Source organism: Astyanax mexicanus, chromosome 15, assembly GCF_023375975.1.
Source record: "Astyanax mexicanus isolate ESR-SI-001 chromosome 15, AstMex3_surface, whole genome shotgun sequence".
NCBI lineage: Eukaryota > Metazoa > Chordata > Actinopteri > Characiformes > Acestrorhamphidae > Astyanax > Astyanax mexicanus.
Genome location: NC_064422.1, coordinates 24,975,543 through 24,989,557, shown reverse-complemented (window position 1 = coordinate 24,989,557; position 14,015 = coordinate 24,975,543). Strand labels below are relative to the sequence as shown.

The 14,015-nt window shown below is 37.7% G+C and overlaps 1 protein-coding gene across 6 annotated transcripts in view; it reads left to right on the top strand.

The window, feature by feature from the left end:
• LOC103032461 (transformation/transcription domain-associated protein) overlaps positions 1 to 14,015 on the top strand; it is a 134,604-nt gene that overhangs the window by 5,250 nt on the left and 115,339 nt on the right. For 5 of the 6 annotated variants that reach the window (XM_049464430.1, XM_049464431.1, XM_049464429.1 and 2 more), the window contains exons 4-17: positions 195 to 305; positions 422 to 526; positions 2,385 to 2,468; positions 2,780 to 2,836; positions 2,926 to 3,051; positions 5,093 to 5,170; positions 6,719 to 6,807; positions 6,925 to 7,021; positions 7,196 to 7,334; positions 8,696 to 8,774; positions 10,314 to 10,548; positions 11,601 to 11,931; positions 12,056 to 12,153; positions 13,050 to 13,244. In XM_049464430.1, the coding sequence (XP_049320387.1) occupies positions 195 to 305; positions 422 to 526; positions 2,385 to 2,468; positions 2,780 to 2,836; positions 2,926 to 3,051; positions 5,093 to 5,170; positions 6,719 to 6,807; positions 6,925 to 7,021; positions 7,196 to 7,334; positions 8,696 to 8,774; positions 10,314 to 10,548; positions 11,601 to 11,931; positions 12,056 to 12,153; positions 13,050 to 13,244 (1,824 nt within the window). The remainder of the gene's footprint in view (positions 1 to 194; positions 306 to 421; positions 527 to 2,384; positions 2,469 to 2,779; positions 2,837 to 2,925; positions 3,052 to 5,092; positions 5,171 to 6,718; positions 6,808 to 6,924; positions 7,022 to 7,195; positions 7,335 to 8,695; positions 8,775 to 10,313; positions 10,549 to 11,600; positions 11,932 to 12,055; positions 12,154 to 13,049; positions 13,245 to 14,015) is intronic. The other variant, XM_049464432.1, reaches the window with a different exon arrangement.

The following is a 14,015-nucleotide window of genomic DNA, read 5'->3' as shown; positions in this document are numbered from 1 at the left end:
ATTATAGAACTGGATGCTCTATAAGTAGCTGCATAGTAAGTGCGCCAAGCATGTGGAAGCCCACCCTTCCATTGTGCATACATTTTTCTTGCTTTTCTTTTTTTTTTAAACTGAATCGATTGAATCATGTCTGAATATATAGTATGGTAGAAATTAGGGCTACATGATTTTGATTGTTTTTTTTTTCTTCTCAGAATGTGACATCCTCACCTCAGTACTCTACCTTCCTGGAGCACATCATCCCTCGCTTTCTAACCTTCCTTCAGGATGGAGAAGTGCAGTTTCTTCAGGAGAAGCCCACCCAGGTTTTTTTTTTTTACTAGCACTTCTTGCTAACTAGTGATAAATAATATATTTGGTCATTGTTTTTATATATGTTTTAAGCTCAGTCTGATTTAATGCTGATGTTTTTTTTTTTAAGCAATTAAGGAAGCTAGTCCTGGAGATTATTCACCGCATCCCCACCAATGAGCACCTGCGGCCTCACATAAAGAACATCCTCTCTGTGATGTTTCGCTTCCTTGAGGTTGGTTTGATTTGCATTACAGTTATTAAAATATGAACTCCTCACAATATAAAACAAGCTTTGTTTAGTATTTACTAAGTTTAGATTCTTGTTTTATAATTATTTTACATTTTGTTTGACAAGCTGAACTCAGGGTAGCACTAAAAGTGGCACTATTCTTCCTTTTTTATTCAGTGGAGAATATATATTATTTAGAGGCTGTTTTGAAAGCAAAAATGCTGCTTAATGTTGCTTTAGGCAGTTTGGCAGTGGTGGCTATCTGGCTAAAGCACTGGATTATTGATCACAGGGTTGTGGGTTCAATACCTGAGTCTATTAAGCTGCCACTGTTGGGCCTTTAAACAAAGCCCTGATCCTGTGCTCTAAACCCTGGTCTCAGCTGCGATATGAATGAAGACAAATATAGTTGTTTTATATTTTACACGTGTATAATGAGGGTCATTCTAAAAAGCCAAACCCAAATGCCTTTGCACTGCTCTCGCAAAACTGTCTAGTGCATTTGCACTCCCAGGTGTTGCATGGTGGACATTGTTGAGATTACCCAGAGATTTCAGTCCTTGTTAGGTGAGCCATTAGTCGCCCTGGCTGGCATTGCTGAACTGAAAATGATACTGTTGTAATAAATTCTTAATAACTGTGGAGATGATTTTGCTAAAACATTGACACAATATCTATATTTGCATTCTGCTTGCCACTCTACATCAAGTTAGCGTATATCATCTGAACTTTATTTGCACAACTGTAGTGGTTGAAAACTATTTATTTCAAATTTTGTCTGCAGGCATCTTGTAATCGGGCATATGGTTAACTAAACTGTTTAAATTAAATTATGGTAATCAATATCCATGCAGGTTTGTTCACTTGTAACTTGAAATCTAAGCACTGTACTGTCCACAGTCTTTAAGAGAGCTCTGTCTTACTCTGCAGTGTGAAGAGAGCCCTAATGTTCTTTATATTTTATTGTATACCTGAAAGTGGACCCTCAGAGACTATGTTGAATAGACAGTGAGGAATAGGAAAGCATTTATAAATCTTGAAATCTGGGGATGCTGTCTCCCACATTATCGCACTGACGTTCTACAGCCTTATTTTTTTCTGTAATTTGTCTTCAGAAAAAAAAAACATCTAACCTTTCATCAGTGGTGAGGTTTTGACCACAGGTCTAATGGTTTGAGGATTCATTTGTGGTTTGTGTACTATTCTCAACTCAGAAATACACTGACCTGTTTAAAAACTCCAGAATGCTTCCCCTTTAGTGATGCTCTTGTGGTGGTCTCTTTCTCTGATGATAAATAAGTTGAGGGGCTTTTGTGCTACAGCAGATGGGCTGCAGCTTATATCTGTGATTAAAGTGTTAATTGATTCTTGATGATTTTTAGCTAAAAAAAGGCGTTGATTTGTTTTAGAACATTCTTAAAAATTATGAAATGCAGTTTTGGTTGTATTTTCCAAATTTTACATTAAAGTTGGCTTTAGGGGTGTGCCATATTGTATCATATACAACTATATCACCAACATTTTTAAATAATAATACAATTATGAAATAATAATAAAATATATATAATTCAGTGTTTTGCCCTATCACCAGGAGTATCCCTGGAAATACCCTGAAATATCATGATGTTATTTTAGGGCCATGTCACCCACCCCTATTTGGCTTATGTTTAATATCTTGCATTGACTATCTCCATGCCTTCAGATACCTTGAACGTGCAACTACATTATAGGCAATTCTGCTGTTAGTCAGTGACTGTAGGTACAATGAAGGCTTAGCTAATAAACTACAGCTATTGAATGTTCCTCTTGTCGGACATAATGTCCATTACTGCAGTTTAAACACCACTGATTTCTTCTGTAGATCGAGAGTGAAGAGAATGTGCTCATCTGTCTGCGCATCATCATCGAGCTGCACAAGCAGTTCAGGCCTCCCATCTCTCAAGAGGTAAGACTGTCTCCATCCAAATCCATACTCCTTCCTCTCGCACAAGAACTGTAAGGATATATTGATAAGTTTTGCAATACTGCATCACTTCTCAAGAACAGTATTGATTTTAATAGGTTTGAGTGCATAAAAAGTTAAGATGATGTATTTTTTATGTTAGTGACAGTTTTCCTGAAGTTTGATTTAAAAAATCGCAGTATAATGAATTGCAAACCCTTGTATCGTGAGGCATATCATATAGGAAGGTTCTTGCCAATACACAACTTTTACTAGTGTTCCCTGAGGTAACGGTGTTATTTGCCTCCTCACAGATTCACCATTTTCTGGATTTTGTAAAGCAAATCTACAAAGATCTGCCTAAAGTGGTGGTAAGTTTAATACTGTAAGGAGTCTTTGTAAGTCATACATCTGCTTTGTGCTGCTTCTGATTGTGTCTTTTTTTTAACCACACTCTTAGACAAGGTACTTCGAGAACCCTCAGGTGATAGCGGAGAACACAGTTCCGTCTCCGGAGATGGTGGGCATGATTACTTCGGTGATGGTGAAGACGGCTCCTGAGCGGGAGGACAGCGAGACTCGAACGGTCAGTGGGTTTGGAGAGCACTCATTACTACTGCAGGACTTAGGACTTAGACTGGGTTCAAATTTACAACTACTGCACGAGATGAGCAATGTGGAGAAATGTATATATGATTTTGCTATTAAAATCATATTGACGACCCACTGACTATAATAGGGAGAATGTCTCTCGTCACCATTCCAGGCTGGAATGCCTTTGGCTACACTTCTGTAATATTACTTTTCAGCCTAAAGGCCAATTTAAACTTCTGCATCAAACTTATGGTGTAGCCTACGCGTTTGCGCGATGTGGACAGCCGCAGCCGTGTTTGGTCCGCTGGGCCTCGCGTTCTGCCCACACATTCCCGCCTTCGCGTTTTAAACTGCAGAGTGACACAGAGCTGCTGATATGCGCACACAGAAGTATAAACGTGCTCCGCTATGTAGCGCAGGCTGCAGGGTAGATTTGACAATGGAGTATAAATTTGCCTTTAGTCCACATTCTTCTTTCCACATATATATGCATATCTCATGCAGAATCTGTATCTCTCAGCTCTCAGTCAACAAATGAGTACACGGCTGTCCACGACTGGGATTTGTGTTTACAGCACTGGTGTTAAAATAGATAGGGCAACAGTCATAAAGTTAATTATGATAGATAATTAGGCACAGTATCACCAGACTCCCACACTCTTCTAGTCATTCAGAGGTACAATATGTGAAACCAGCCTTAGTTTAACAACTTAAAATAAAATAATGATTGTTGAGACACAGTGATGATGGCGATGTGCTTTAGCTCAGAATCTGTGTGTGTAGTAATACCACCAGTCCTGGGTGCTGAGAGTTTTAAAACTGATAAGATCTGAGTGTCTCTGCTAATGTTAATTCCATTCCAGCCCAATTCATACTTTTTTTTTGATCATTACCAGAAACTAATTCAGATCAAATAAGTTGTGGTTAAATCACACAGAACATAACAGCTCTACATTATTATATTATTACATTTTAACACTGTACTGTTATAACCTGAAACAGGAGTTTCCAATTTTGTGGCCCTTAACCTTTTCCAATACTACTTTCATTCATTTATATATATATATATATATATATATATATATATATATATATATATATATATATATATATTTTTTTTTTTATTATCATAAATGTGCTGCACCTTTATCAAGTTAACCAGGACTAATTAAACTCTAAAGGAAACACTATGCACAGTTGATTATTGTTCATTAATATCCAAAATATGCTCAAAAAATGTATTTTGTATTACAATAACGTATTACGTAATAATGTATCTCAAAACTATTAAATAGTCATATTGCTCTTACCTACTATTGGTATATTTAAATACAAAATGTAAAAAATAGGCTTTGTCCACATAAATCCAGATTTTAGTTTTAAACTTAAAAATCTAGATGCATTTTTAGATATAAAGTAATAATAATGCAATTACTAAATGATATAATGAACTGTAATTATCAGGAATATAAGTTCCACCTGCTCAAGTTTATTTGCAGGTGTCAGTCTTTTCAAAAAGCTGCATTTTTAGTGAGCTGAACTGCAGTTTATTTGGAAGGAAATTCAAAACACTGAGCGGATGCTATGTTTGAAAATGATTTGTGTGCAATGCAGTACTTTGTTGTTTACAGTATTGCAGCATTATTTAGGCAGTGATGTTATAATACATCATGCAGTATTAATAGGCTCAGTTATTGGTTTCTCCTAATGTCATTCTTTTGTTTGGCCACTAGAGGGTGTGCCACTCCACTGTGTTGAGAATTTGATAATGCTCTTTGATGTGAATTGCAAGTGCTAATGCCTTTAAGTGTCTGAAACCGAAGTCATCGCATTTGATAATCCATTACCGTCCCCATAAACAGACATAGCGATCATTACGCTTTATGGGAGGAAAAGCACTTTTGATTAATTACTTGCTCTGTCATTCTTTATTAGTGACAGCTGCTGCACTTTTCAGCAGGCGTGCTCTCTGTTGTATCTGACTGATGTCTTCCCCGAGCGCATATCTCATTTGTCTCCTCTCTGTGCTCCAGCATACCATCATCCCGCGGGGGTCGCTGTCGCTCAAGGTGCTGGCGGAGCTGCCCATCATCGTGGTGCTCATGTATCAGGTAAGGAGATAAAGCACTAAAGTACACAAGTAGAAGACATTTTATAAATGTTTACAGACATTTATTTAAAGCAGTGGATTACACAGTTTTCCCTCTTTCCTTACATATAATTGATCAGCTTGGACCTTTTTGGTGAAAGTGCAATCCTAGTTTTTCAAAAAGTTGTTTCAAATTTCATATGAATTATTAGGTGTCTTTGGTAATATATGAAAAAAGTTAACTGTGATATTTTGTCTTGCCTTTGTATCACAATGTATAACAATATATTAAGTTGTAACATCTGTATTGTGATGCATGTTGTCTCATCAGGTTCAGGCCAATACGTAGCGCTACTGTTATGTATAAATATGAATATATAAGTGTCTTCCATGTCTATCAGCTAGTGTAGCCACTATCTAAAGCAGAAACTGTCTGTATCTGTGTATCTGTATCTGTGTAGCATGTCATAGAGTGTCAGAAATCACTCACATTAATAAGTCTGTGTGAGATAAGCACAAAGTCATCCTTAAGGCTGGGTATATAAAAAAAATAATAATAATACAAACAAAAATGATGCCTGTTTTTGATACTTTGCATGAAACGCATATAGACGTTGGTACTGAAACTCCAGCAAAGCGGTTGTGCTGTGAGGTTAACCCGCTACACATGCCCCGTAGATTAGTTAGCTAATCTGAAGCTAACGTCAGATCCGAGAGCGAACATATGAACAATTGGTTGGATGTGTCTCTGAAAGACAGTGGATATAAGTTTAGTAATACTAGTTTAGAAAGTTTGCTCCACACAGAACTCCTGACTTTGTGTGTGTTCTGTTAAAGCTGGTAAGGTATGCTGTAAATAGCTCTAAATATGGTTAAATAGCTTGTGTGATATCTAGCTTCTTTATGATCAGTGTCCACAATTTTTTTTTTTTTCAAACGAGCGCTGGATGTTAATCTACACAGATTTCTCTCTCTGAGTGAAGTACCTCTGTGTATTATTACAGTAATCTTAGATTTCCAGTATTTTCAACAGCCCTGGCTTACTGGAACACTTGTTTTAAACACACAAACGCGCAGACTACAGTCCAATATACTCACTTCTAAATGGCTAGCACTAGAACTACAGTTAGTGGCTAATGCTAATACTGCTCTAGCCTTGGTGCTGAAGAAAAACTTTGCTGAAACTCCTGTGTAACACTGCACTTCAGCAGAGTGGCTTTACTGCTCTTTACAACCTGACTGGTAGATTTCATACATAAAGCGCACCGGATTATAAAGTGCTCTGTCAATTTTTGGAAAGATGTAAGAAAAATACAGTAAAATACAATTGGACCATAAACCATTTAAAATGAACTGACTGGAAATTCTAATGCAAATATGGATGAAACAAACTCTTGGAGATGAATGTGGCAGAATAAAGTGTATATTGCAATATATTGTGATATATTGTGAGCACTTTATCATGATAAATCTTGTATCGCCGGGTACTTGCCAGTGCACAATCCTGATGATTACAGCTGAACTAATAATGTTTTTTCTAATCTGATTTTTTTTTTGTTTGTTTCTGCAGCTCTACAAACTGAACATTCACAATGTGGTGTCTGAGTTTGTGCCCCTGATTATGAATACCATTATGCTGCAGGTGTCTCCTCAGGCTCGGTCTGTATCCTCTTCTCAAAACACACCAATCAAAACCTCTTGATTGTCATTAACAAGATGATTGTTTTGCTTCTGATATTAATATGCAAGTTCTGTTTGCTTCTCGTATCATTACAGGCAACATAAGCTCTACAACAAGGAGCTTTATGCAGATTTCATTGCCGCTCAGATCAAGACCCTGTCCTTCTTGGCTTATATCATCCGCATCTACCAGGTACTGTGCTTTTATAGATGCATCAGAGATTGTTTAGATGAAGTGCGGTGAGATTAGGATGGTTTCTGTCAACATTTGTGTATCACCTCATTAACCACTTAGCAACTTTTTTTTTTTATTGGTGCTCATCTGTGGTCATTAAATGTGTGTACTGTATGTGTGTGTTCTGGTCAGGACCTGGTTGGGAAGTATTCTCAGCAGATGGTGAAGGGAATGCTCCAGCTGCTGTCTAACTGTCCTCCTGAGACTGCTCACCTGCGCAAAGAGCTGCTCATCGCTGCCAAACACATCCTCACCACAGACCTGCGCAGCCGTGAGTTTCCTACAGTGCACACACACACACACACACACACACAGAGCTCACAGCTCACACACTGCTGCTAATGAGACCGTGTAGAGGGAGCTGAATATTTTAAACACTAGCTAGCAAGGATGGAGAAGTGTTCTTGTTACCCTTTTTGACCAGTAAATATCATTCACAATCCAAAAATCAGACTCCAGTTTGCTTGAGAGGAGAAAAAAATACGAAAACTCTTAAGAATTACCTGGAAACTCTTTCTAAGATTCATTAAAACATTAGGGCTGTGTTCAAAAGATTGATCTGCGATCCAATATCAATTCACGCTCAAAAAATACAATATCGATCCAAAAATATGTGGATCGATCTTTTCCAGGTGACTGTAGGCACTATTTTCTTTGATGCGCAAGGGGCAGTATAAAAAGCGGGTGCCGGCTAAACGAAACTTAAGAGAGAGCGAGATGAGAGCGGATTTAAACGTTACAAGGACAAAGACGAGCTAGATGGAACAAAATAAATACTTTAAATTCTCGACTCTTCTCTATGTGTGTCCCTCTTAAAGATACGCAGATACAGTCACAAACACACATGGGGCTGTTTTGTCTATGGGACAGTATTTATTTTAAAGTGACAATCCAGCAATACGTAAATAGATCGATATCAAATCGTGGATCAAATCGGATCGTGACCTTATGAATTAGAATCGAATTGATATTGATAGTTTAAATTTTAGTAGTTTTAAATTTGCTGCTGCAGGACATGTTTGGTGATGGTGATTGTAGATAAATGGAATCACTTTTTCAAGCCTGCAGTGTGGATGCTTACTTGTTCAAGAAAAGACATGAAGAATAAAACTGTTTTTGTGTTTTTATATACACAATTTATCAGATCATTTTTTGTGGGGTAAAAAGAATTGGCATATCTACTCTTATCTTTCAATTTAACAAGCTCTACTTGCTAAGAGAATGAATATAATGGGCAATATTGTGGTTAGCAAAAGTTATTGAGGTTATGTGCATACTGTATAATGTATGATAAGTCATTAATGTAATTATTGCGAAATCTGTATTGCTGTATTATTTGATGTTGGTATATATTTTTTCTGAATTAATTCCTAAAGTTATGAGTTTTAGAGGCTGTTGTTCTGAGCTCCTGCAGTGTGTTGTGTGAGCGTCAGTTCTCAATCAATAGCAGTTGAGAAAGGAATGCGATACACTCAGCTAGATCATTAGTCCTGTGGAGGATAAATGAATCAATGTGAAGCTCTAACTACAAAGCCACTGCGTCGATGTGTCTCACGGTTCAGGCGCTGCTTGCCCTTTCTGTAGTTGCTGAGAGATTGTGATGGTATCTGATGAGCACCATTTGTCTTGCAGAATTCATTCCATGCATGGACAAACTTTTCGATGAGTCGATACTCATCGGTTCAGGCTACACGGCGAGAGAGACGCTGAGGTAAGGCCACGGTGACGTTAACCCTTTCTTTGCATGCTAGGCACAGGTGTGAATTAACGTTAGGCTGTGGCTGAGCGTTTACAACTTTTTTTTTTTAGTTTTTTTTTGGCTCTTATCTAAACTGCTGGCAGATGTCAACACGTTGTCTGGCCCATCACAGATTTGCAACATTGTTTAGTGGGGGAGAGAGGGTGGGGTTGCAAGAGCACAGAATGCTGGTGGCTTCACGATGCTTTTCGCACTGCCATTATATGCCATTTTTCTTCTGCTGAGGAAGCAGTTAAAGGTCTCCTTCCGCTAAACTCATTTTTTTTGTTCTTTGGGAAATACTATAGGTCTCTCTGAGTTGTATATTCATGCTGCACATAAAACCGTTCTTCAACCTTCACTGTCTGCAGTAGCTAGTAAAGAAAATGTTCAGAAAAACGAGTCAATCACGAAAAGCTCTGTGAGTTAACTCGTGAGTTCATGGCCTCGCCCACCTCGTCTCAGACCGCCCACAGACAGAGCTGAAGCCAGGCTGCAGCAGAGCAGACACTGTCAGCTAGCTAAAGAGGAGCTTACAGCTCTGTTTACACCAGCTAGTTAACATTAGCTATCTTGTGTAACTAACTATAGGTTTAAATCGGATCTCCGGTATTCAATATATTCATATATTCAATATATTCATTAGCAAAAGCCAAATCCTGTCTTTCTTCAGAGACCTCTAATTCTGTGAAATAAAGCAGGGCTAAATAGAAACACTTGAGCACTTTTTTTTTTTTTTTTTTTTTTAACGCAAAAAAACAGACGGCTCACATTGCATTCATTCATACTAGAGACCACAACTATACATTTTAAAATTAATAAAAAAAAAGGATAGAATGAGATCTTTAAAGGAGAAGAGGAAGAATAAGGCGGCGATCTATGTTCAGGAAGTGTGAAAATGCCTGGTTAATGGAGCGTGACTGAGCTGTGAAGCCCCACTGGACTGAAGAGATCCAGGTGCCATCTCTGAGTGCCAGCCTGTCAGTGCTGCGGTGTTGAGGGGGGCTGTCCTGCACTGTCCATCACCCGGCCCCCAGGGGTCACACGGCTGCCAGCACCGCTTACACTCAGGCCGTCAGCCGTCACCCGGCAAACGCGGCTCGACTTTGGATCCGCCAGAATCATTAGCATCGTTTATTCTGGCTTCCTGTTTTGAATATTCAGCCAGCCTTGTTCTTCAACTTTCCACATTGAAAGTTTAGCCTCAGTTATAATTATTAACCACTGGAACCCTAAATTTATTATTTAGTTATTACTCCTTTTGCAGAAACCTGTGAATGATTTTGGTCACTCTTGGGAGTGCAGCAGGGTTCTATTCTAGGGCCTATGAAGCTGTTGTTAATTATGACTGTATTGTGCTTATGAAAATGAAAAGACTTTAATCAAGAAAGCTAAACCACTCTAGACACAGACTGAAGTTCTCTACTGTAAGACTGTATTACGTACATTGTAAAGAAATCATGGTAATCTTATATTTTGTCTGCATTTCGTGTGGCTGATATTTTCTTTCAGACCTTTGGCCTACAGCACACTTGCAGATCTGGTGCACCATGTCCGTCAGAACCTCCCTCTCACAGACCTCTCGCTGGCTGTGCAACTGTTCGCCAAGAACATCGATGATGAGTCTTTACCCAGTAGCATCCAGACCATGTCCTGCAAGCTGCTGCTCAACCTGGTGGACTGCATTCGTTCTAAGAGTGAGCAGGAGAACGGGAACGGGCGAGACATTCTCATGAGGATGCTGGAGGTGAGGCTGGATCTACTCTGTGTAGTTTTAGTGTAGCTTGATGACGAGTTCTAGTAGCCCTGTACAGTGTAGGTTTTTTTTTTTTTTTTTTTTTTGATCAACCACAATATGTAAATGAGAAAATAACTCATATATATTGTAAAATCTGTTAAATTCTTTCCCCAAATTCTTTTTTTTATAAACATGTACAGCTCTGGAAAGAAGTAAGAGACCACTTCAGTTTCTGAATCAGTTTCTCTGATTTTGCTATTTATAGATATATGTTTGAGGAAAATGAACGTTGTTGTTTTATTTTACAGACAAAGTTTCTCCCAAATTCCCCCAAAAAAAACAAATTGTCATTTAGAGCATTTATTTGCAGAAAATGAGAAAATGCCTGAAATAACAAAAAAGATGCAGAGCTTTCAGAAAACAAGTGCAAAGAAAACCAGTTCTTGTCTATAAAGTTTTAAGAGTTCAGAAATCAATATTTGGTGAAATAACTCTGGTTTTTAATCAGTTGAATACTGATTGATGATTGATGAATACTCATATTGGCATGTTTTCCTCCACCAGTCTTACACACTGCTTTTGGATAACTTGATGCCACTCCTGGTGCAAAAATCCAAGCAGTTGAGCTTGGTTTGACGGCTCGTTCATCTTCCTCTTGATTTCAATTTAGTAAAATCAAAGAAATTCATAATTTTAAAGTAGTCTCTATTTTTTATCCAGAGCTGTATTTATACAAAACATTACATATTAAAATATTCTATAAAAATCTGTTACATTTTTTCACTAAATTAGTTTCTCTGTTTTTTTTACACACATTTTTATTTATTTCTGTCCAGTTAAGATTTCTAGTTTTTGCATCTCATTTATGTTTTGGTATATTACATGTTTTAATGTTTAATGAGTTAAGAAATTCCGTCTTAATTCTTGCAATAATATTAAAAACTTACTAAAAGTTATTTTCTGAATAAATAAATTAATTAAAAAAAAATATGAACCTTTAATGCCAGGTTCAGACAAATAATGTATTAATAATTTAATGATTATTTTCTGTTGTCCATCAGGTCTTTGTGTTGAAATTCCACACCATCGCACGCTACCAGCTCGTATCCATCTTCAAAAAATGCAAGCCCCAGTCTGAGATGGGAGTTGTGGATTCAGGGGCGTTGCCTGGGGTTCCAGCCACACCCACAGCCACCACACCTTCATTACCTCCACCGGCACCTCCCACACCTGTGCCACCGGCCCCGCCCCCCGCCACACCTTTCGACAGAGCCGGGGAGAAAGAGGATAAACAAACTTTCCAGGTGTCAGACTGCCGGAGCTTGGTGAAGACGCTGGTGTGCGGGGTGAAGACGATCACCTGGGGGATTACGTCCTGCAAAGCTCCAGGAGGTGAGAGATCTGACATGTATTAGAGCATTTTCATCACATGATAATCTCACCTCCGCCCGGCTGCTGAGCCTCACTGTTCCACTGATGCAGTCAAGTTTTCTTTCTGTTGTTTTTTTTGTTTCAGAAGCTCAATTTATTCCCAACAAGCAGCTTCAACCTAAAGAGACACAGATCTACATCAAGCTGGTCAAATATGCCATGCAGGCTCTGGATATCTACCAGGTACGAGTGTCCCCTGATCATTGTTTATTCCTGTCTGTAATGGACATGTCTATTAGTTTGGTCTGTCCGGTTGATAAATGATATATATTTTTTTAATTATGCCATATTTTTTTTATTATAATGCCATTTTTACTTATGCTTGGTTCAGCATATCACAGTACATTTTCAGAATACACACTCTGTGTTGCAATATTTTAAAATGCAATCAAAGTGCAGTAGAAGTAAAGTTTAAAAACCTAAAAACAAAACTTAATACAATAATTTATATTCATAATTTGGCTGCATTCCATCCAGTTCAACAGTTCTGACTGATTGACTGGTAGTTTTACTACAGAGACTACAGTGTTAATGTTTTGCTGATATGCAGATATGCCCAAAAAAGGTATAATTGCTGTCATGCAAAAACCCTTGTATGTCCATTTCTGTTTTATTCTGTACTTTTTGCCACGATTTAAAACTGGTATTAAAATTTGTTGATAAATGAACCAATAGAAATGCTCCAGAATTCTCCAAATTTTACATTGACTTTCCTTAAAAGTTAAAATATCACCTGTAAACTTGCCATTTTGGAGATGCAAGAATCTGGTGCGACAGTGACTATATTGTATATTGTTACAGTAATAAAGTTAAAATGTCATGTCATGATAAAACATCATATTTTCAACTTATTTTGATATTATGGATAACGGAAATATGAAAATGTAATGATCTAAAAGCTTATCTTTTTTGTTGAGTGTACAATGATTGTAAAAATGATTTGAGCAAGTCAGTGTTACGTTTAAAATAATATAATGTTAAGTCATATCTGTGGGTTTTATTGAGAGTAACCCCCACAGGGTTGATACTGGTATCAGAGTTGTACAGCCTATCACAGAGCCAGCCCCCCTTTTGGCTAGGTACAGATTGCTGGCAACGGGCAGACGTACATCCGTGTGGCCAACTGTCAGACTGTGCGCATGAAGGAGGAGAAGGAGGTGCTGGAGCACTTCGCTGGAGTCTTCACCATGATGAACCCGCTCACCTTTAAAGAGATCTTTCAGACCACTGTGCCCTACATGGTGGAGCGGATCTCCAAAAACTATGCTCTGCAGGTACGGCCTGGTTTCGGACAAATCGACAAAGAGCTTTTAAAGAAGTTTTTGCAATGTCGTAAAGTATTGATGTAAAATAAAGGAAGCACTGAATAACTTAAAGAATTAATTAATAACATTCCCAATTGACTGTTTTTTAAGTTGGATAGTTTTTCTGTAGCCAAACAATATTTATAAGCATTCGGATATGGTCTATTCCATTAATATCAAAATGTTTTTAACAACTTGGTGTATCTCTTTATATTATAAGAATATTTTATTGAAGCTTAAAGATGAACTCTGGTGTAAAATTGACTGGGTGTATTAAAACGTAATAAAAAGTACTTACCGGGCATGTCTTGCCTCTGCAGATAAATCACTTTTTCCACCATTGGAAATTGGTAGAATCTGGAGAGCCCTAATATCTAAGACGAGGCATTTAGAACTTTAAAACTACAAAAGATTTTTTTTAAAAGCCTCTGTTTACATCCCATAGTGTAGGTAAATCTCTGGGTGCCACCATCTTAAATTTTACCTAACACTAATCAACTGTCGAGCATGACCGAATAGATAAGCAGGATAGTTAAGCAGAGTGAAAAATTTATAATTTGGAAATGCATGAATTTTAGCTGCTGCTGAAAATATCTGGTTACTGTCGATATTAGAATGCAAAGAACCAACAACAAATTACATAAACATTACTCAATTATTTTTACTATTTGTGCTCGACAGTTAACTTATTGTGATTAAATTTAAGATGGCAGCGCCCTGAGATTTATCTACGTTATGGGA